We start from the raw sequence: 23,189 nt of genomic DNA, 5'->3' as shown, positions 1-23,189 counted from the left end.
AAATCAATGTAATCCTCATTTGCATCCCCATTATCTTCTGCATTGTAGATAAAATGGTCACTATCAACTTCGTCAAGGTTATATTCTCTTAACAGTGCATCAAGGCCATCTTTCATTTTTTTCCCGATTTAATTGCGAAGGTCTTGATTTAATTGTGAAGTTCATAAAAGTTGCGTTTTATTGAAAAAGTTTCGAGTAAATTGTGACTTTTCAACAAGTAGGAGAATTTGGTAGCTACAATCAGAAAACTAATGAAAAAGAAAAAAAAAAAGCCAAATCTTAGTCTATATATGTATAAATAGATGCTTGTGGGGTTTATTATTGTTTGATGTTTTTTGGGCATTTTTTTCTTGGGTCCATGTGCATACTTTCAATACTGGAAGATGTGGCTTTAGACATAATTGAATTGAGGAACAAGATTCATTCAACTGACCCCAAACAAATTTTTTTTTTTTTGGAAAGTGTAAATTTATCAAGAGAAAAGAATAACAAATACAACTGGCGGTCAAGATGACCAACCACAAGAAAAAAGCTAAAAGTTACAAAGAGAGTCCCATCTAAAAACAAAGTCCTTAAAAAAAACACCCTTAAACTCTAGATATACTTGCACCAAAAATACATCAAACCCAAGACACTCAAAATCAAATTGTGAACCGAAAAAGCCACCCCTTTAAAGATTCTCCTATTCTTTTCCAACCATAATCTCCAAGTAATAGTGAAAGGAAGTAACCTCCAAAGAATTTTCTTTCTCCCTATGAACAAGGAACAATCCCAACTTTGGAATAAGGATAACAACAAATTGGAGAACACATTGAAAATTTTGAAAAGCCTGAAGAAGTGGGACCAAATGGAATAAGATAATTAACAATGCATTAAAATGTGGTCCACATTCTCATCATTCAAATTACGAAGATAACAAATATTTGGAGTCACAAATCCTCGATTGATTAAATGATCGACGGTGGGTAACTTGTCAAGGGTTGCTAGCCAAGTGAAAAACCACACTTTTGAGGGAGCTTTCAAACCCCAAATGAATTTGAAGGGAATTGCAAAGAAGATTGGTAGGAGTGATCATACCTACGATGAATGAACTAACAAAAAAAATTTAGACCTTTAGTATGGATCCAAACCCTCTCATCATCTTCCGTAGTCACCCAATGAGTATGATCAAGCTGAGTCGTTAAATCTTGTAGATCTTGAAGTTTCCAATCATTAAAATTCCTTTTAAAACTCAGGTCCCAGCTAGGCTCGTTTCCCTCGAGATTCAAAAAAAGCAGTAGAGGGCAATCCTTTTTTTAAGGAGAGATTATAAAAGCGAGGAAAACGAACATAAAGCGCTGCATCCCCATACCACCAGTCCTCCCAAAACCTAGACTTATCTCCCCTTCCCACTTTAAGTCTCACTCACTTCTTAAAATCCGACCCAACCTTCATAATACATTTCCACAAATTACACCCATATGACAATTTAACCTCCTTACTCTCCCAACCGTTCTAACTTTCCCCATGGCTACCATAAAACCCCTAATACCAGACCTCCATCCTTCTTAGACCCGCAAGCCACTTTCCAATTTACTAAATGCATTTTCTTGGCCCCATTCTTGTCATGCCATAAGAAGTCCTTAACCAACTTGTCTAATCTCTCTTCCACTCTTTTTAGGATCGCAAATAGGGAAAGGTGATATACTGCGATACTAGCCAACGTGCTCTTGATCAGAGTTAGCTTCCCTCCCTTAGGTAAGTACTTTGTTTTCCATGAACTTAACCTCTTCTCCATACGTTCAATCACTGAATCCCAAATTAACTTACTCCTGTACTCTTCCCTAAAGGCAAACCCAAATACTAGGTCGGAAGAGACTCCCATTGACATCCAAACATTGTGGCCCATCTGAGACCTCCCGTAATGACCCCAACCCCAAACATCTTGCTCTTTCCAAAATTAATCCTTAACCCCAAAACTGCCTCAAAACAACAAAATACTCCTCTTAGATACCTCATTCGATCTTCCCTCGCGTCCAAAAAACTATTGTGTCATCTGCAAATTGAATGAAAGATACACTTGAACCATCCTGATCAACCGAAAAAGTAGAAATCACCCCAAGGATAGCCGCTATCTGGAAGAAACGACCCAAAACCTCCACTACTAGAACAAACAACGTGGAAAGAGGGTACCCTTGCCTCAAACCCCTCGAGCTACCAAAGAAACCAGCTGGGCTGCCATTCACTAGAACCAAGAAAGATGCCGAGGTAACACACTTCATCACCCACTCAATCCATATATCCCCAAATCCTATGCGTTGCATCAAGTATCTCAAAAAACCCCAATTCACGTGGTTGTAAGCCTTATGCATGTCAATTTTGCAAATTAAACTCGATTTGCCAGATCTTCTCCTCGAATCAATAAACTTGTTTGCTTCTAGGATACCATCTCCGATTTGTCTCCCCTTAACAAAAGCCCATTGCTCCGGACTAATTAGACCATCAATCACCTCCTTAAGCCTATTAGCCAACACCTTTACTATTATTATCTTATACATCGACCCCAACAAGCTGATTGGTTTGAAATCCGCTAAATCCCCTGTCCCTGCCTTCTTAGGAATCAAAGCTATGAAAGAACTATTTAAATCGTGATAAAAAAAAAATTCTTTTCCTTGAAATCCCTAAACACATTCATCAGATCCTCTTTAATTGTAACCTCCTTTTAAAGAAAGCCATGGTAAAACCACCTGGGCCTGGGGCCTTTTCCCCACTTTGCGAATTTTGCCCTCCTAACACTTCCTCCTCCTCAAAGCTTCTTTCTAACCAATCCTTTTGGTGTGAAGAAATTAATCCTAACTCCAAAAGCTGAAGGGCAGGTCTAAACTCTTGGGATAAGGGTTCGATGATAATGTTTTTATTTGGCTCACAATCAAAATCCTTGGGCTTATAATCTATTTTGTTGAGTCAATTCCCCTTAGTAAGCTCATTGACCTTTTCTTTAGGTCCATGTATTTTCACAAAACATCCTTCAATTTCTTCAAACAATTCGACAACTGGGCTAATGGTATTTTTATAGAAGACGTTCCATTGTAGAATGATGAAAAGGAATTTATGATTTTCGGAAGTGGATTGTGTTTAGGGTGGGAAGTGGGGAGCATGTCCATTTTTGGGAAGGCATTTGGTGTGATGAGATGGCTTTGTCATTATAGTTTCCTTCGATCTTTGAGTTCTCATCCAAAAAGTAGTTGCCCATCTTGAATTTCTTGAGTCATTCTAGAAGTGGTACCTCGTGGGATCTGGGCCTTAGAAGGGCTCTTAACGATTGGGAAATTCAGGAGCTAGTTGATCTATTTATGTTTGTGGATCTTCGAAGTCTAGAGCCTTCTAGGAGTGACACATGGGATTGGACTTGCAACAATGAGAGAAAATTCTCGATGAGTTCTTTTCGGGCTACTCTAGAATCCCAATGTCTAGTCCTTTTCAGCTAAAATCCTTTGGGGCTCAGAGGTTCCTTCTAAAATCACCTTCTTTGCTTGGCTAGCGGTTTCCAATAAGCTTTTGATTCTAGGGTTTTCATTACTCACAATTTTTATTACTTATGTTGGTCAAGTGGGGAGAGTGAATCATTTGCTTTTACATTGTTCCTTTGCTTTCAAAATTTGGACTCATTTTTTGCGTCTATTTAATTTTGCTTGGGTTATTTTGGATTGCTTGAAAATCCTTTTCTTAAGTTGGGGTCTTAACGAGTTAACTGGTAGGAAAACAAAGCTTTGGGATCTTCTCCTTTTTGCTATTTGCTAGAGCATTTGGAAGGAGAGAAATAAGAGAATTTTCTTGGGTTTGGAGAGCTCTTCCCACGAGATGATGTTGACGGTTATGGGTTTTTTGTATTATTGGTGTATGAGTTTGACCTTTTGTTTAAATGGGTCTTTTTTGAAGAGTTTGTCTTTAAATGGGACTCCTTGTAGTTTTTTTCGTTTTTCCTCCAATATTCGTGGATGGTCTCCTTGACCTCCTTTTGTTAATATATTGTTTTACCTATCAAAACATAAAAAATAAAAAATAAAAAAATCCCACACCTATCTCCACTTTGATGTTTGTTCATAAAAATGTTTTCTCACTTCTAATCATCTTCATGTCGAAGTTGGACAATCTACCTGTTCTAGTGTTAGGGAAGTTTTCACTCAATAGATTAGGTATAAGGCATTCTTGCTCATTCTTTTCACTTATTGATATTTTGGTTTTAATAAAATCAAAGGTTTGTTTTGTGTAGTGAAGATTCCAACTCCGCAATGGTAGGAAGAACAAATTTACAATAGTCCCAATATTTCTTGAAATTACAAATAATCTTGTTATTTATTTATTTTTTGATAAGCTAAGAATTTTATTATTAGAAAAGAAGAAAGAAACAGGATGACCCAGATGATCAACTGAAATACAAAGGAAAGCACTACAGCACACTCAAAAGAAAACTACAATACTTCCAAGCTACAAACCCTATCCCATCTTATAAGAAAGTCTTCAAAAAAGACCACCTGGACATCTTAAAAACTTTCTCCCAGAAAAACAACAAAGTCTTCCTATCCAAGATTTAATTCTTTCAATTCTCACTTTTATTAGTTATAAACAACAAAAGGGTCCTTAAAAGTTATTAATGGGTCTTACACCTCCAAATTGAGCCCATTTGTTGGGAATAACCTTTTATGGCTTGGAGTTGGGTTTTGTAAATTAAATCCAATGTTCCTAACATGTCCAAATAATCGATGTTAGGTGATGAGCTCGCACACCCACAAGTCAGGTTTACCTTTGATTGAGCCATCAAATCTACGAAATGCGTTGGTCAAATCACTAAACAACTTAATCGTGGGCCTCATAATCTGAAAGGTGGGTTGGGCCCATTAAAAGTCTCTAAACCCACATAAATCAAAAGAGATGATTTTGATCCTTAAATCAATTTACTGAAGTCCTCTAAGTTGGGGGCATTTAGAAAAGCCTAGATTATTTTTTTTCAAAAGAGAAGAAGAAACTCCCAAGCCCTCCTCCAGATAAGTAGCAAAGATTTTTAACAATCACGCTTGGACTCTAGCCTTCAAAGAAGATCAAACCCACAACCCTTCTATAAAGAAAAAGAATCATGCTTGGTTGATAACGTGCCAAGCCCAAAGAGAAGAAAACTACACATATTTCTTTTCAAAGATCCTATTGTTAATCAGAGGAGAACATTTCATATAATAGTTGTATTGAAAATTGTATCATCAACATCATTTTCATCAAAATCAATAAAATCCACTTGTCATCTCATTTGTGCAACTTAAGGAAGAATAACGAAATTTGCTATTGACAACAACACTTCAATATTTGGGAGGATTATTTTGACCAACAATCTTCTCTTTGCCATTGATTATTTTTGAAGTCTAGGGAGGTGTAATTCTTGAGCTTTCAATTGTTTGATGCTGAAATAGAGAACCCCTTTTAGACATGTCTCAATGTGACCTTGTTGGCTGACTAAAATCCAATATAAATGTTCAGCCGAAGAGAGAGAATTATTTATTCAAGCTAAACTTGAAATTTGATTAATCCAATCAACCTTCTTTTTTTGTATCAAGAATAATCCAATGTTTAAGCCAAAAAAAAAGGGATAGAAATTACTAAATTTTCAAGGGGTGTGAACAATCACTTCAAGAGATCATTATATCTATCTTCTGCTTCCTTTTTATTTTGTTAGCAAGTTTTTAAGGAATTAAAAGGGGTTTTCTTAAAACATTTTCTCTTTAATGGGATCAAGTTTGTAATATTAGAGATTTGTAGTATTGTGGGGGTCCATTGCTTTCCTGCTTTTATGGTTTGATTGTTTTCTTTCACTGATTTTTTTCTTTCATCTCAACCCATTTCCCTTTTTCCTTATTGTATTTGTTTATGTAAAAAAAAAAATTATAAACAAGAATATCTAATTCTATTGATTACACAATAATTAATTACAATCCTAATTTAAACTTCTTGGAGTTTTTTTGTACTAATTTTTATGTGTCATTTTAATGCTTCTCAAATTTTTTTTTTTTTTTTTTTTTTCCATTTCTAGCTTTACCTTGTATGATGGAAGATCTGTTTTTATGCCAAACAAGAAATAAAAGTTCCATTGTTTTTTTTTTTCTTGAGGAAGGCTCAAACTGGAAGAAGGGAGTCTACATCCTTAGCAACATGCCAACTCCCCCAATTTGATGGCAAGTCCATGTTGAGCAGTTCAGTCTTTGAAATAATAATACTTAATTTGAGCATTGCCACAAAGCACTTAAGGACACACCTTCAAGTGTCTCATCTCAACTAACAGTGTGAAATCCTATTGATGTCACTTGCAAACTAATTATATGAAATAACTTGCCTTACTTTAGTTGTCTTCAAGGTTTCCAAGAGCCCATCCTCTTTCACCTTCTTGATCATTCATTCTATTAGTTCTCTTCACAATGACAATGGATTTCCTTATTCGGGTGTTTGTCGTTGAATGATGTGATCTAAAAAGAATAGACAAATAAATTAAAATCTAGCTTGATTTGGCAAGTAGGGTTGTTCTACTAAGGATTGGGGGACTAATTTATCTGAACTAAAGAAAACCAAAAGAAAATTGTTTAAAACTGATGTTGGAAGAAAATTAATTTATTAAAACTAGAAAAACTCTACAATTGGGAAGACCTAGGGAAACTGAATCCACCAAAAAAATTTAATTAAAATCTAATTTTAATATTAAGTTCTTTTGATAACTCAAATCAAGAAACCAACAAAGGTTCTTGATTCGGAAGATTCAACAATTAACACACAATTTTGATAAATGTAGATTATTTACCAAGATTTCCTTCCCCTCAGTGGTTTTATCGCCCAATGATCCTCTATCACGACGAGCATCCAACATAAGCGAACTTAATTCAATGGCGATGGATCACGCTGAGTATTAGGGATAACGAGAAATAAATAACATATGATGAAGATCCAAGGTTGGATGAAGAGAAATCTATTAAAAACATTAAAGCATTCAAGAACTTAAAGAAATAAAACAAAATTAAATTAAATCATTATGACTTCATCAATCTCTTAGATTGGGAGAGTAGTCTAGAAACATCATAGAAATAATAATGAAAAAATTGGAAAAGAAACTCATCTTTATTGCTTCTGAATAGTCTTGAAATAAAACTCTTGTTGTCTTTTTCAATTACAAAAAAAAGTAAAACCCTAAAAGTTAAAAAGGAAGAAGAAAGAACTATTAAAGAAGAGGAGAGATAGGGAGAGAGGGATTGAAGAGAAAATAATCGTAAAATAAAAATATGTTCTCTCAATTAGGGTTCCAACCCAATTAACGTTGCTTCGTTTCAGTGCCCGAGTAAAAAATTATATCATAATGGTAAAACGTGACAGATTAGTCTTCTTTGACTAGTCATTTGTTTTTGACTAATGTAAAGTCCAAATTGGATTTTCTTCGTGAAACACAAATTTTTTCTCCTTTGAATTAGTTTCTAACCCCACTGGCCTCGCCTTAATTCGATAAGTTAATCAAAGGTTATGGGCAAAATGGCATGATATTGCAGATTTAGAGTGAAGGAAAACTTGATTTTATCATTCTTTCTATGGATCCGGGACCATCGGATCTCATGGACCGTGCTTTGATCTTAACTTTGACTTTGACCTTGGTAGTTTTCCACTTTTGGCTTCTCAACTTAGTCTGATTCATCTACAAAAATATAACGTGTAATCAGGATCTATAAACTTCATGCAATTAACTAATGAAATATGAAATGTAATGATTTTAGTGACATGCATGATTTTATGATCAAGATCGACGATGAGTTAGAAACCTATTAAGTGCCTCAGTAAATGACGGAAAATATGGACTTTTAGGCACTTAACACCAGGCCTTTGGAACTTTTGAAAGAACCAGCCCAAGTAGTAAGGGAAGATAAAACACATTTCCAAATAGGTTCCATAATCTAAACATTTGGTGGCTTACTTTGTTTTTTTGAGGTTGTTATTGGTTTGCCAGTAAATCTTCGAAAGAGCAATGTCTATTCGGTGGGTCAAGTGTTAAATGTGGACTTCATGGCGGCTACTTTGGGGTGTCTAGCGGGGGCACTTCCTTCCTCTTATCAAGGGTTACCCTTCGGTGCTTATTACAAGTGCAGGAGTATTTGGGAACCGGTGATGGAGAAGATCTCTAGAAGATTGAGTTCGTGGTAAGAGATTTATCTGTCTAAGGGTAGGAGGTTAACCTTGGTAAAGAGTGTTGTCAAGCATCCCAATCTATTATTTTTCTTTGTTTTCTATACCAAGAAGTGTGGAGTTGAGGTTGGACAAATTGTTTAGAGATTTCTTGTGGCATAACAAGGAAGGGAAAATTAAAATTCATTTGGTTAGTTGGAAGAATATTTGCTCCGTAAAAAATTTGGGGGGTGGGGGGGAGGGTTTGGTTTTAGGAAATTGGGAACTCTAAATGAGGCTTTGCTAGGTAAGTGGCTTTGGAGATTCGGAATGGAACTGAAAGGGTTGTGATGGAAGGTGATCGCGACTGAGTTTGGAGAGGATTCAGTGGGTTGGGTGAGTGGTGAAGCTAAGAATCTGTATGGTTGTGGGGTGTGGAAGGGTATTCTAAAAGTTTTGCCTCAATTTCAAAAAACGATCACTTTCAAGGTAGGGAAAGGGGATAGAATTAAGTTTTGGGAGGATGCTTGGAGTGGGGGAAGGTCTTTGAGGGAGAGATTTCTTGTGGTATACGCATCATCATTAAAGAACCTTCCAGTGACAAGCTTTAGAGTGATGCATCTTGGGCTTATAGGGTGGGACTTGGGCCTACGGCGGTCGTTGAACGATTGGGAGATGATGGAGGTCTCAGAGTTGATGGGTCATCATGATAGTGTGTCGGGAGGCATACACGAGGAAGATGTGAGATTGTGGGTCCTTAATAGTAAAGGATTATTCCTGGTTAGAGATTTCTATAAAGATCTAAATAGCGGTGGGGACCCCCCTTTTCCTCATGTAGCGGTTTGGGGCCCAAGGGTGCCTTCCAAGGAGGCATTCTTGCTTGGGCCGGTGTGGGGAAGGATACTACTCAAGATTTTCTAATTAGAAGAGATTTTTGTGAGCCGAATGGGTGTTGCATGTGTTTGTCAAATGAGGAAACTACTAATGATTTGCTCATTCATTGTGGGTTGCTAAGGAGGTGTGGACTCATTTTTTTCTCTTTGTTTGCATTGGTTTGGTGTGTTTTGTCTTCGGTTAGAGGCGTGCTTGGGGAATGGCTTCACTTGGGATTGAGTTTTCGACATGCGAAGAAGTTGATTTGGAGCTTAACTTCGTTCGCGGTTTTTTTGGGCATTTGGAAAGAGAGAAATGCAAGAACTTTCCAAGGGAAGTCGCAAACGACTCAAGAGTTGATTCTTTCGATTCTTGGTCTTTTATTTTTTTGGTGCAAAATCTTAAAGGAATTTAAGAGGTTTTTATTTGAGGACTTTTTGGTCCGTTGGGATATCGTTTGTAGCATCGCTTTTGCTTAGTTGTGTTTTTTCTTTTCGCTTTTTGCTTGCTTGGGGTGGGTCATCTCGACCAGCCCAGCTTTTTTTTATATCTTTTTCTCTTATCCATCGAAAAAATAAAATTCAAAAGCTCTAGAAGGTTGCCTAACATCACCCAAGACCTTAGAAGATTGGATAAAGGTTTGCCACATGCTACAAGAGAAATTGCAATGGAGAAGGAGATGATTGCCGACTCTCTATTTGTGTTATACAGAGATCACGTATGGGACATAGGTTCTTCCTACTTGTCAAATGGTTAACCCTGAATATCTTATCTAACACTATCGTGCTTATGAAAAGTGATTCCAGATGGGATTGGAAAACTCTTAAACAACTAGAAAGTTTGGTGGGGAGAGAAATTTTTTTGGATCAGTTTTGAGAAGAAGAGTTTTGTCAATCTTCAAAACAAAGACTTCATGAAAAATTCTCTTTTCCCGGGATAATTTTATTTAAGTCAAGTTGGATAAAAAATTGTAAGTTATAGGATGCAACTATTAAGATTCATATTTTTTTTCTTTGTGAGTTTAGAAAGATAAAATAAGAACGAAATATATAATATACGTAAAGCCTCCATAATCTATCACATACTGACAAAAATTTGTGCGAACACTTGTATACTAGTCTGAATGAACAGTTGCACACAAAACAAAAGTCAAAATCTTATAATTTGTCCATCAGAAAATAGACAAATTTCAATCTCTTATCAGCAAAGTTTTAATTCTTAATCATCCAAATTACACACATTGACTGGTTTTTTTCCTCATCTGTGCTAGGTGATGTATGCCAAAGTGCAACCATGATATGTTTTCTTACAATAGTAATATTACAAGAATTACTTGTTCTGGTTCTGGAATATTAAGTTTCCACTCTTACTTGAATGTAAAATACACCTAATACCTTGAGATGTGGAAATATAAGAGAACTTTTAGAGAAGGTTTAATTTTCATCTGGAGGCATTGTCTCAGTCAGGAGAAAAACCGAGATTGTCCATCTGGGACAATCTCGAAACATTGTATGTTTCATTCTGGTTTTGGTTTCAAATGAGACATTTTGAGGCATTATGGAACTTTAAACCATCCTTTTAGTTGAACCCTTATTGTAAAATCTTTGGATAGCAAATCCTATTCTATTTTATACTATTGACTTGAACCATTTGGAAGTTGATTGGCAAAGGTTTTGTTAACTGTTTTTTTCCTAATTCTTAGGGCTCTTTTTTTTTTTCTCTTAAACTATACAAAGCCAAAAATGTTCAAAGAACTATAAAATGACTCATGGCTGTTTGATGGTGGAACTATGTTAAAATGATCTTTTGTCTGTTTAAAAATATTGGTAATTTGAGTTCTAATTTTTAATTAATAGACACATCTACTATTTTCTTATTTCTAATGTTTCTGTTCTAGGGAAAGTCATATTCATGGTTTCATTTGAAAATATGCCCCATGTTTGTTTTCAAAACATAAAAATTTCAGAGATTCACAAGGATTTGAGTCGTGAATCTTACCTTTGTGGCTGAAGCTAAACTTGCACACTAAAATTGTGGACCTAAAATTCAAATCGCCTGGTGGTGTTTTGATTTGGATCTTATGATTCAAATTGTAGAGGAATTTAAAAACACAGGTAAATATATAATGATATCTCTAATGGTGGGAGGGGGGTGGCATACCTGTCATGCATTTGGGTTCGATTACATCTTGACTACCTGGGACCATTTCGCCCCCTTTTTGTAATTATAAAAAATTGTTGGCAAGCGTAACTGGATAAAGTTTAGACCAAAAAATCGGCCAGGAAATTATCTATTAACTTGCTAGAATTGAAAGGTTGTGATATCCGGAGAGTTAGTTTATGTTTTTTTTTTTTTTTTAATCATCACTACAACAGCCCCAAATACCTTGAATCTGTACTAGTTAAGGCTGGTGTAATTAAATTACTTCTACGATAATTTTGTATTATGTCTGGTTGCAGATATCAAGGATGAAGTTCAGCTCATCTCTCAGCCATCACAGATAGAGCCAAAAGGTGCTGTATTCTCCCTTTATATGTGGAGTGTATGTACAATTGTTTATGTTATATCTAGGGAAATGCTTGTGTGATACACATGGTAGTTAAGTAGTAGCTTTGTTTAGAATCTATTTTATTTATTTCTTGACAAACAAGGGATTTTTGAGTTCTAGGTGATTTTTAGATAAAAGAACAATTATTAAAATAGTAACTGGATAGTTGAACAACTATATTACTTTTGTATCCATAATTTTAGTTGTAAAGAATCAAGTTTCTATGGGTATCATGGGAAATTTTATATAGAATAATGCTGAAGTGACCTCAAGATTGGACCTCACATTGCACACCCTGACGTGAAAGCGTATGGGAACCATAGATGCTTCTCCTTGAGATACGAGTGAAAAAGCATCTACGGTTCCTATCCACTTTCACGTCAAGATGTGCAATATGAGGTCCAATCTTGAGGTCACTCCAGCACGACTCTTTTATATATAAACAAAAAACTATTTACCATGGGTATCGATGAGGACATCAAAGCTTGAAGAGGAGATTTTATTTTTATTTAATTTTCTGTTTTAGGTTTTTATTTTTATGTTTTAAATCTTATTTTCATGTTTTATTGGCCCATGGTCTTAGTATAATATTTAGGGGTAGTTTGGTAAATTTAATTTTTCATTTATTTAAGTTTATAAGGGTTGGAAATTTAGGAGAGAGAGAAAGTTACAAAACTTAGGTTATTTATTTGGTATTTTAGTTTATTAGGATTCTTGGATTTATTTTCGTTATATATAAATTGTATTAGACTTCATTTTAACGAAGAATTTGATGAATAAAGAATGAATTTCTTTCATGCAGTTTCTTGAAGTAAGTTCTCCATTATTTTTAGTGTGATTCCAAGGTTCTATCCTTTTATTCCAATTTTTAATATTCTTGAATTCTTGAAACCACTTTTCCCTTACCCCTTAATTCTTTCCCTATTCTCTTAACTCTTTCCTTTACCCTATTGAAAATATGATAATTGCAAAATTTATCATTTTATCTTTCAACATATAACCATTGGGATTGTGATCGTGATTGCAAAACGTCAAAATTAAACCTTACAACCCAAATCCTTTTGGGTCTACTCTATCATAACCCAAATCCTTAACCCAATCCCAAAATTCCAAATCCAATTCCCTAACTGCTCCCTTATTTCATCTTCTTCCCTTATTCGTTCTGTATCAAATTGGTATCAAAGCCTAGGCTTAGGCAACATAAAATTAGCTTATCGCGTTGAGAGAAGACGGACCTGACGTGCATGTTCTTAGAGGAACTAACAGCTACGTTATCGGATTTATGTCAAACGCACCACTCTCATGCGTATTTTTGCTTTATTCGTGACCGTATTATACATCAAAGTGAAGAACACAAGCAATTACATGAACACCAATATGAAGAGCTCAGGCAACAAAAATTGTGTTCCAAGTGCAATTGTTTTGAACACTATAAATCAAAGTGCTCAAACTTGGATGATGAAACATATGGTATCAAAGTGCATTTGTTTAAACTCAAGGGGTAAGGAAGAAATCTATGAGCTTGATTTAAGCGAGAACGAGATTGGCGAGAGTGAGATTGATGAGTGTGTAGCATCATTATTGGTTCTTGAAGAAGAATCTGAACAACTGACATAGGCAATTGTGGAGCCACTACATTCTTTGCTTTTAGCAATGATTTTATCCCATGAAAAAGAAAAGGCAGATAATGTTTTGGATATCAATGAGTTAAATTATACATAGAGCATTTTAGAGTGTCAACTTCAGTTCTTGCCAAAAAATAAGAGTACAATAATTATTTGTTTGGTTTGATGATATCTATTGGAGTATGGAGGATGCATTGGTTGAGAAGCAAGTTAAGATCAGATTGCATGTAGCTTATAAGAACCTAATCTATTGGGGAATTGCCACAATTTTATTTTGCCAGTGGCGAAATCTTTCGAGCCGTGGAAAATTGATTTGGACATCAAAACTTGAATAATAGATTTTATTTTTATTTAATTTTTTGTTTTAGGACTTTATTTTTACGTTTTTTGGGTTTATTTTCATGTTTTTGGGGTAGTTTAGTTAATTTAGTTTATAAGGGTTGGAAATTTAGGAGAGAGAAAGTTATGAAAACTAGGTTATTTATTTGATATTTTAGTTTATTAGGATTCTTGGATTTTTTTATAGATTGTATTAGATTTTTTTTTAACGAAGAATTTAATGAATAAAGAGTGAGTTTCCTTCATGGAGTTTCTTGAAGTGAGTTCTGTATCATTCTTTTTTTTTTTTTTGATAAGTAGTTTTGTATCATTCTTAGTGTGATTCCAAGGTCATATCCTTCTATCCCATTTTTTTTTTATAATCTTAATTTTTTTGCTTGATTTTCTAATGTGGAACACAACTGATAATGAAAATTACTACAATTTTATTTCGCTAATAGCGAAATCTTCCAATCGAGAAGAATTGATGGGGGACATCAAATCTTGAAGAGTAGAATTTATTTTTTATTTAGATTTTTGTTTTAGGGCTTTAATTTTATGTTTTTTGGGTTTATTTTAAATGTTTTATTGGCCCATGGTCTTAGTATAATAACTAAGGGCAGTTTGGTAACTTTAGGAGAGAAAGTTACGAAAATTAGGTGTTTTAGTTTTATTAGGACTTTTGGTTGATTTTCTTTATTTATAGATTGTATTGGAGTTTATTTACAGAGAATGAATGGAATAAACAAGAAGTTTATGTTTTTTTTGAATGTTGGTGCATTCAATATGGTTGATGCCGTAGAAATCATTAGGGGTGATTCCAAGGTAAATATCATTTTTTTCTTTTGTTTAATCTTCTCTTATCATCTATCTACTTTTTTTTATTTGTGAAAAATTAAGAAACCATCAAAAACTCTCTAATCCTTTCTAGAACTCAACCCATAAACTTTTATCTTCTTGATTTTTCAAGAAATCTTGAATTCTTGATTCTTGACTTTTTGAAGTTTTGGATTCTTGAATCTTGAAATCCCTTTCCTGATTCTTGGTTCTTGGTTCTTGAAATCCCTTTCTTGATTCTTGAAATCTCTTTCTTTATTCTTGATTCTTGATTCTTGATTCTTGAAACTTACAAACCTTTGACCATTTTCTCTATCTTACAATAATTGAAATAAAATTTTCATCGTACCTTTTGGATTATTCCTAACCTAATCCAAATCGTAAACCCAATCTTAAGTCCTTAATCCATACCCAATCCTGAACCCATTCCCCAACCGGATTTCCCTTAAATCCCTTATTTTTTCAAGATCAAATTCCATTTTCTTATCTCCCCTCATCATCCTGCATCATTTTCTTTTAACTTTCTTGAATTCTTGAAACCCTTTTTCTCTTATCCCTTAATTCTTTCCCAATTCTCTTAAGTATTTCCTTTCTCTTATTAAAAATATTATAATTGCACAACTTTTCATTTTACCTTTCAACATATAGCCATTGGGATTACGATCGAGATTGCAAAATGTCAAAATTAAACCCTATAACCCAAATCCTTAACCCAATTCGAAGCCATATTTCCTAAACCCCATTCATCTTCTTCCCTCACCGTCCTACCTTGGTATCCTTGTAAATATTTCAAGTAGAACTTTTTAGTATCCTTTTTTCCATGGCAAATCAAATGATTACATTTTGAAAAATCTGAAAATCCAGTACTACTTTTGAAGAGAGAAAAGGAGAGAATCATGGGTATCTACATTTGGTTGCAATAGAGTAGCTAGGTAGCATGTAAACTTAAGCAACTTAAGGAAGGGTTATGAAGCTTCCTTCCATAAGTTCTAAAACTTCCTAAATAATGTTATTTTCATGAGTTGATATTACATGGGCAATTTTTTTTTATTTCTTTTTTGAAAAGAGTGGTAATAATGAAAACTGTCAGAAAGTGTTCTGTTTCCATTATTCATAGTAAAGATTTGTCACTTTTTCCCTAAAAATGGTATTCTTTTTTCCATGCTATGCTTTAAATTTTCAGGTAAAGAAAAGGAAGTGGCTGCTCCAGAAAATGTTGAAGATCTAGATGAGATGGATGAAGATAAGAAGCGGCACCTGAATGTTGTATTTATTGGTCATGTTGGTAAGTTGACCTAACTTAGGTGTTTTCTGTTAACCTCATTAATTGTTTTCCTTTGATTACTTAGCTCTGAGTTGATTTTATTGCTCTGGTTCATGCTGTGTATTGCGTTTCATCTAGTTCAATAGTGTTCCTTAGGTCTTAAATAGCTTTCTATTTATACTTATATTGCTAATAGATAGTTGTGGTTGCCTAGTTCATCACATTGTGGGTTGATTGTCTAATTTGACATCCCATACTCATTCTTCTGCTTGCTGGTGTTTTGACATCCCATTTTGTGGTTAACTAGATTAATTATGCTTTATGATTTGATGATTAAAGCGGAGGTGAAATAATTTGGGTATTTGTACTATCAAGGGCAGTCCACTTTTGGAGAATGATGTCCATGGAACTAAAGCTAGATGGTTTAAGTGGAGGTGTGCTTCTAGAGTATTATGCGACTGAATCATCCTAGTCAAATAAAATGAAAATTTTATGACACAGGCAATAATACCCTCCACCTTAAATAGAGCTAAATTTTAGGAACATGTTCTTTTTATGGACTGAAAAATCTAAGAAAGATAATATTTGAAACAAAGGCATTCATGAAAATGTTGCAGTAGCCCAATCTGTGATAAACTAAGGGGAAGTCAATTAAGAATTGAGATAGATTGGCCATAGGATTCGTTCAGCCTAGCCGAAAATTTTGGGTTAAGGCCTTGATGATGATTATGATGACGACGAAAGATTACCGCTTGTTTATTCTCTCTCTGAAATTTTAAGGCAGGATACTTCTTAAAAGATAAATAAGATGTTCAACTTCATGGATTAATGGCATTCTTTTTGCCTCCGGCCATTTCCTTTACTTATATATGCTTCAAAATTCAGATATCTTCCAATCTTGAACTTTCTTAATTAACTTCACTCCCCTGCTCCTCTTCGAGGACTTTATAAGCTACATGCTTGTAATATGTGTTTCTGCCAGTGTTGTCCCCTTATGGCCTCATAGCTGCCCAAGTTGGTTTGATATCTGTTTTTTTTGACCTCTCTGACAAGTTTCCTTTCTCTGGGTGTTTTTTCTATTTAGTAAGATGTGCTCATTTCTTGGTTTGTTGGGCAGCAGCACCATGGAACAAATGTTTCTCTTTATTTTGAAGATTGTTGCATACTTCACATTTAACTAAAGAAACTTGTGTTTGATGAGGGGGTTCCATAAAGAATTCAGTTTTTCTGTTCATTATCTGCTTACTTACCAAGCAGACGAGTGTTTGGTATTGCTTCCTTGCTTAATTGTCTTTTTTTTTTTTTTTGTTGAGTTTCAGTTCTATAGCAGGATATGGAACTTGATGGCTCTTCATTCCTTTTAGAAGTGAATTATAGGCATGATCATAAGCATTATTTTTATTTTTTGATCGGTAAAGATGAATATATATCAAAAAAGGGAAAAAGGGGAGACCGATCAGGCTACCCTACAAAAGGGAAACCAACTTAGAAATAACAAAAAAAAGAAAAGAAACAAAAATACAACGCTAAGGAGCACATAATAAAAAAACAAAATCCTTAAAGCAAGAACCTCTAAATTCATTAAAACATTTACTCTTGAAAAAAATCAGGCCCAAAATTTCCAAAATGATTTCATGCAGTTGATGTTCTTTCCCATTGAAGATCCTACTGCAAAGGGGTTAAAGTCAACAATATTCGAAACTTAATAGAGATGCCTTCGATGACCCAACTTTGGAAAAGATCTAAGATAGAGGACGGGAAGTACCAAGACATGTTGAACGAAAAAGAAAATGAGTTCAAATTTTCTTACAAAGGAACAATGGATAAGAAGGTGATTAGCCAATTTCTTATTTGATTTACACAAGAAATAATAACTAACCGAAGTAACTCCCCTAGCCATGATAATGTCCGATGAAGGAATTTTTCCACTCTCTACGGTTTAAATGAAGAAGGAAATTCTGGATGAGACCCTAGGACCCCAAATGGCAACATTATGAAAAGGAGAATGACTAAGGGGAACCAACGCATTATAGAAAAAATTAACAGAGAATTCTTTATTGTTGCTAGTTTCCCAACCATGGTTATCTTGCATTAATGTGTTCATATGAATCTTAGAGAGGCTTTCAATAAGCATAGATACCTCTTGAATCTTCCAATTTTTATAACTCCTTTTAAACCCAAAATCCTTAGAGACTTGCTGTTAGAATGGATCATGAAATCTTTCATTGGAGCCTCCTTTTTGAAAGATAGGGAGAATAGATTTGGGAATTGGGACCTAAGAGGCAAAACTCCACATTGAGGATCTTCCTAGAACCTAACCCTCGCCCCTTTCCCCACTTTAAAAGTAATCTTTTTACGAAACTCTAATAAGATTTTGGAAAATTCCTATCCAACTTGCACACCTGTGAGTAGAGATATTGGCCCCCTTTCCCAACCAAAATGATCAATTCCATACTTTGCCTTCATAACCTCCTTCCATATTCTACAACCCTCATCCACGAACCTCCAAAACCACTTTTCAGTGAATATCGAGGTCATAACGTCAATCTTCCTAACTCCAAGGATAGTCACTAAAGTTGACGATTTTTTCAAAAAATCGTGTTTAAATTGCGATTTTAAAGATTGGCGATTAAATCACGACTTTTTGAAAAAAGTCGTGATTTAAACGAAAGTTGCAATTTAAACACATCCCGACTTTTTGAAAAAGTCACTATTTAAACACAAACAAAATGTGATTTTTTTCGTTGAGCAAGCTATTTTAAAAGGGTTTTTTCAAAGACCGTTTATTCTTATAGTTTAAAATAGGATTTGATGATATAAATGATAACACCACTTAGTAGAAAAAAATACATTGTCTTAACACTATTTCAATTTTTCCCGATTTTTTTTTTTTCGTTTTTTTTTTGACTTTTTCCCTTGCCAACTTATTCCCGAACCTTGACTTGATGACTATGACTTTAAGATGCTCATTTTTTTTAGGCGACAAATTTGGTTCCATTTGACAAGTTGAAATTTTCTATTGCTTAGTCCCGAATTAGTTTTTCAATTTGCAATTCAACACTTTTAAGCATAGCAACAGAGTTATAAAAAAAAAAGAATCCATGCCGTGTGCCACTTTATTGAACCTTGAGGGAATTGGGCCTATGTGGGATCTGGGACTCTGGAGGGATTTCAGATTGGGAATTTTAGGTACTTCAAGATTTGATGACTCACCTTGATCACGTTCACTGGGAAATCATGGAAGACGATAGGAGGGAGTGGACTCGTATTAAAAGTAGTACTTTCACTGTTAATCCATTCGCTTCAGGGTTCGCTTCCACCGTTTTTTTTGTTCATTCTCCTTCCTCATTCATTTGGGGATCGAAGGTTCCCTCTAAAATGTGTTTTTTTTTACTTGGTTAGCTACTCTTGATAGGTTAGCTACTCTTGATCACTTAATTAGTAGGGGTTTTGTGACTCCAAATTGCTGCTTCCTTTGTAATTTGGATGACGAGTTAGTGGACCACATCTTGATTCATTGTAAATTCTCTTTCCTCATTCGGTCCCATTTCTTCGACCTTTTTCAGATCTTTTGGGTGGTCCCTAGGTCGATGTTGTCCCTTTTTCAAAGTTGGGATCCCTCCCTATTCATGGGGAGAGAAAATTCTGTGGAGGCTTCTTCATTTTGCTATTACTTGGGGAGTTATGGCTGGAAAGGAACATGCGAGTCTTCAAAGGCTTCGAAACCTTTTTTTAGGAGTTTGTGCTACTGATTTTGGGTTGCTGTTTTTTTTGGTGCAAATTATACCTCGAATGTTATGGGTGTTTTTTTTTTTTTTAGGAATTCATTTTCAGGTAGGATTCGATATGTGATAGTTAGGGCCTTTTGTGCTTTTGTTGTTTTTCTCTTGATTGGTCATCTCTATCGCCTTGTAATGTTTTGGTTTTCTAAAAATGAATTTATACTTATTTTGTAGTAAACTGAATTTATTGAGAATTTTTGCATATCTATTACAAATGCCCTAATAGGGTATTTATAGACCAACTATCCTATTACAAGAATATTCCAGAAAACTATCTTATTGTAGAAGATTACAAGAATATTCTAGAAACTATCCTATTGTAGAAGATTATAAGAATATACAAGAACATTCTAGAAAGTTAAGAAAAACAAAAAATAATCAAGAATGTCCTATTTTCCTAAAATAAGCCTTGGAGATTTTTCAGCACTCCCCCTCAAGCTGGTGAATATATGCTTTCCATTCCCAGCTTGCCAATGACCTTTTGAAATGTGGTTCCAGGTAATCCTTTCGTTAGAACGTCTGCCAGTTGCCCTTCTGTTGAAACGTATGGGGTGCAAATTAAGCCACTGTCTAGTTTTTCCTTTATGAAATGTCGATCCACTTCCACATGTTTTGTACGATCATGTTGCGCTGGATTATGAGCAATATTGATGGCTGACTTGTTATTACAATATAATCTCATTGGACTATCCCAGGTGATTTTAAGATCTTCCAGAATTATTTTGATCCACAGAAGTTCACAAATTCCTTGTGCCATTGCCCGAAACTCTGCCTCTGCACTTGATCTTGCTATAACCGGTTGTTTTTTACTTCTCCATGTAACTAGATTTCCTCCTAGAAATGTACAATAACCGGATGTCGATCTTCTATCCACCACGGACCCTGCATAATCTGAGTCTGTGTATGCTTCCAAACGCAAGTTTGCTCCCTTTTTAAATAAAATTCCCTTACCTGGACTACCTTTTAAGTATTGGAGGATGCGGTATACAGCTTGCAGGTGTATACTCTTAGGATTGTGCATGAATTGGCTAACCACACTAACAGAATATGCTATGTCAGGCCTAGTATGAGAGAGGTAAATCAGTCTTCCAACCAAACGTTGATACATCCCTTTGTCTACAATCTCATCTTCTGGAGCTTCACTTAGCTTATGATTTGCTTCTATTGGTGTCTCCATGGGCCTGCAACCCATTTTTCCAGTTTCCTTGAGAAGATCTAGCACATACTTCTGTTGTGAGACAAATATTCCTTCCTTTGAACGAGCAACTTCTATACCTAGGAAATACTTCAACTTTCCTAGGTCCTTTATTTCAAACTCTTCTGCAAGACGTTTCTTGAGTGCTCTTTCTTCCTTCGCATCATTACCAGTGACAATAATATCGTCCACATATACCAGTAGTGCAGTTACTCCCCCAAAGGCTGAGTGTTTTATGAATAAAGTGTGATCACCTTGACTTTGTTTGTAGCCCATTCCTAACATTGTCTTTGTAAACCTTCCAAACCATGCTCGTGGAGATTGTTTTAACCCATACAATGCTTTCTTCAACCTGCATACCTTCTTATCTCCTGAATTGTCATCAAATCCTGGAGGCCTCACCATATAAATTTCCTCCTCTAGGTCTCCATGAAGAAATGCGTTTTTCACGTCGAATTGGTATAAACTCCAATCTAAATTGGCTGCTAATGACAACAAAATCCTTACTGTGTTCATCTTAGCCACCGGTGCAAATGTTTCTTCATAGTCCACTCCATAGGTCTGTGTATAACCCTTTGCAACTAACCTGGCCTTTTATCGTTCAAGTGATCCATCAGCTTTATACTTCAGAGAAAACACCCATTTGCATCCAACAGGTTTCTTTCCTTTGGGTAGCTCTACCAACTCCCAGGTTTTGTTCTTCGCGAGTGCATCCATTTCTACTTTCATAGCATGTCTCCATTCTTCTTTGCTTAGGGCCTCGGATAGTGTTTGTGGTATGGTTGTGGAGTTTAGATGGGTGAGAAAGCTTTTGTGTGATGGTGACACTTTTTCGAATGACACAAAATGAGATGATGGATATTTTGTACAATTTCGGGTATCTTTTCTAACTGCAATGGGTAAGTCAAGATCATTTTTTTCAAAAACTTCAGAAGCAAGTTGATGACAGGGATATCAATATTTATCTCATTTCCGAGAGTTGGTTCAGACGCTTGAGTTAGCTTCGGCTTAGCAGTGGAACCTCTCTTCCTTGAGTAAACTTGCAATGGTTTCGTGATAACTGATTCAATACAAGTATGTCCTGGGGTTATAGGTTCAAGCTGTCCAACTTCGGGTTGTTTTGAAGGCCCAACTTGTTCTTGTTCAAGTTGTTTTGGTGGTTCAATTTCAGGCAAGGGAAATGGTGGAGTGTTTTGGGTTGGTGGTTGGCTAGCTTGAGCAGGAAAGTCCATTAGAAAGCCATGATCCCCTTGATCCTTATCTTCACTAGTAAGTGTCTCCCCCTGAAGAAAAGGTTGGAAAAAACTTTCACCTTCAACAAAAGTTACATCGGTGGACACAAAGATTTTGCGAGATGGTGGATGATAACATTTATAACCCTTTTGAGTTGAGGAATACCCCACAAAGACACACCTAAGAGCTCGAGGATCAAGTTTACTACGATCATGAGAATGAATATGAACAAACGAGACACATCCAAAAACTCGAGGTGACAATCGATTGTGAGATGCAAAATCAGGAAAAAATTTGGAAAAGACCTCCCAGGGACTTTTAAAATCAAGAACTCGAGATGGAGTACGGTTTATTAAGTGGGCTGATGTGAGAACTGCTTCACCCCATAAGTATTTGGGGACATTCCGTTGGAATAACAGTGCACGAGTTGTTGACAATAGATGGCCATTCTTCCTTTCTGCCACTCCATTCTGTTGGGGTGTATCTATGCAAGAGGATTCATGTATTATCCCCTCTTTTTGAAAATATGGAGATAATTCTTGATTAAAATATTCTCTTGCATTGTCAGATCTTATTTTTTTTATTTTAACCCCAAACTGATTTTTGACCATGTCATGAAAGATAGGGAGAACCGTACAAACATCAGATTTTTGTTTTAGCAAAAAAATCCATGTGACACGAGTACAGTCGTCAATAAACGTGACAAACCATTTAGCCCCTGAAATATTTGAAATTCTTGACGGTCCCCAAATGTCACTATGGATTAATTGAAAAGGAAATGAGGATTTTTTATTACTCAAAGGAAAAGAAACTCGTTTGTGTTTGGCAAACTCACAAATGTCACAATGAAATTCACGAATATCAATATTCTTAAATAAGGAAGGAAACATGACACTCAAAGTCCTAAAGGAAGGATGTCCAAACTGAAGGTGATAAAGCCAAATCTGGTCTTTTATTGGAGATCTTGTATCTGACAATAAGGAAGATGGATTGTCAATCCTACAACTCTTATTTTTATTTTCCACATCAAGGTCATAGAGGCCACTGCTTTCCTTAGCATGCCCAATCGTCATCCCTGTAGCTTGGTCTTGAAAAATACAAGAGGTGGATGAAAAGGTCAAGCTACAATTCAAATCCTTTGTAAGATTTTGGATAGAGACTAGATTTATTGTAAGTTTTGGAACGTGCAAAACATTTTTCAGAATTAATGAAGGACTTATGTGAATATCTCCTTGACCTGCTATAGTAGCAAGTGACCCATCGGCCAATGTAATTTTTCTGTTACTAGAACATGGACTATATGTGGAGAATATAAAGGAGCAATGAGTCATATGGTCGGTTGCTCCTGAATCAA

At 35.4% G+C, this 23,189-nt stretch overlaps 1 protein-coding gene across 1 annotated transcript in view; it reads left to right on the top strand.

The window, feature by feature from the left end:
• The window catches only part of LOC147401670 (uncharacterized), a 56,212-nt gene that overhangs the window by 1,144 nt on the left and 31,879 nt on the right, over window positions 1–23,189 (top strand). Inside the window, exons 4-5 of the mRNA XM_086443032.1 lie at window positions 11,493–11,546; window positions 15,545–15,646. Of these exons, the coding sequence (XP_086299158.1) occupies window positions 11,493–11,546; window positions 15,545–15,646 (156 nt within the window). The remainder of the gene's footprint in view (window positions 1–11,492; window positions 11,547–15,544; window positions 15,647–23,189) is intronic.

This window comes from Akebia trifoliata, chromosome 5 (assembly GCF_017979445.1).
Source record: "Akebia trifoliata isolate Shusen 1 chromosome 5, ASM1797944v1, whole genome shotgun sequence".
NCBI classification, from domain to species: Eukaryota; Viridiplantae; Streptophyta; class Magnoliopsida; order Ranunculales; family Lardizabalaceae; genus Akebia; species Akebia trifoliata.
The sequence above is the reverse complement of the archived record's forward strand: the minus strand, read 5'-3'. Positions and strand labels throughout refer to the sequence as shown.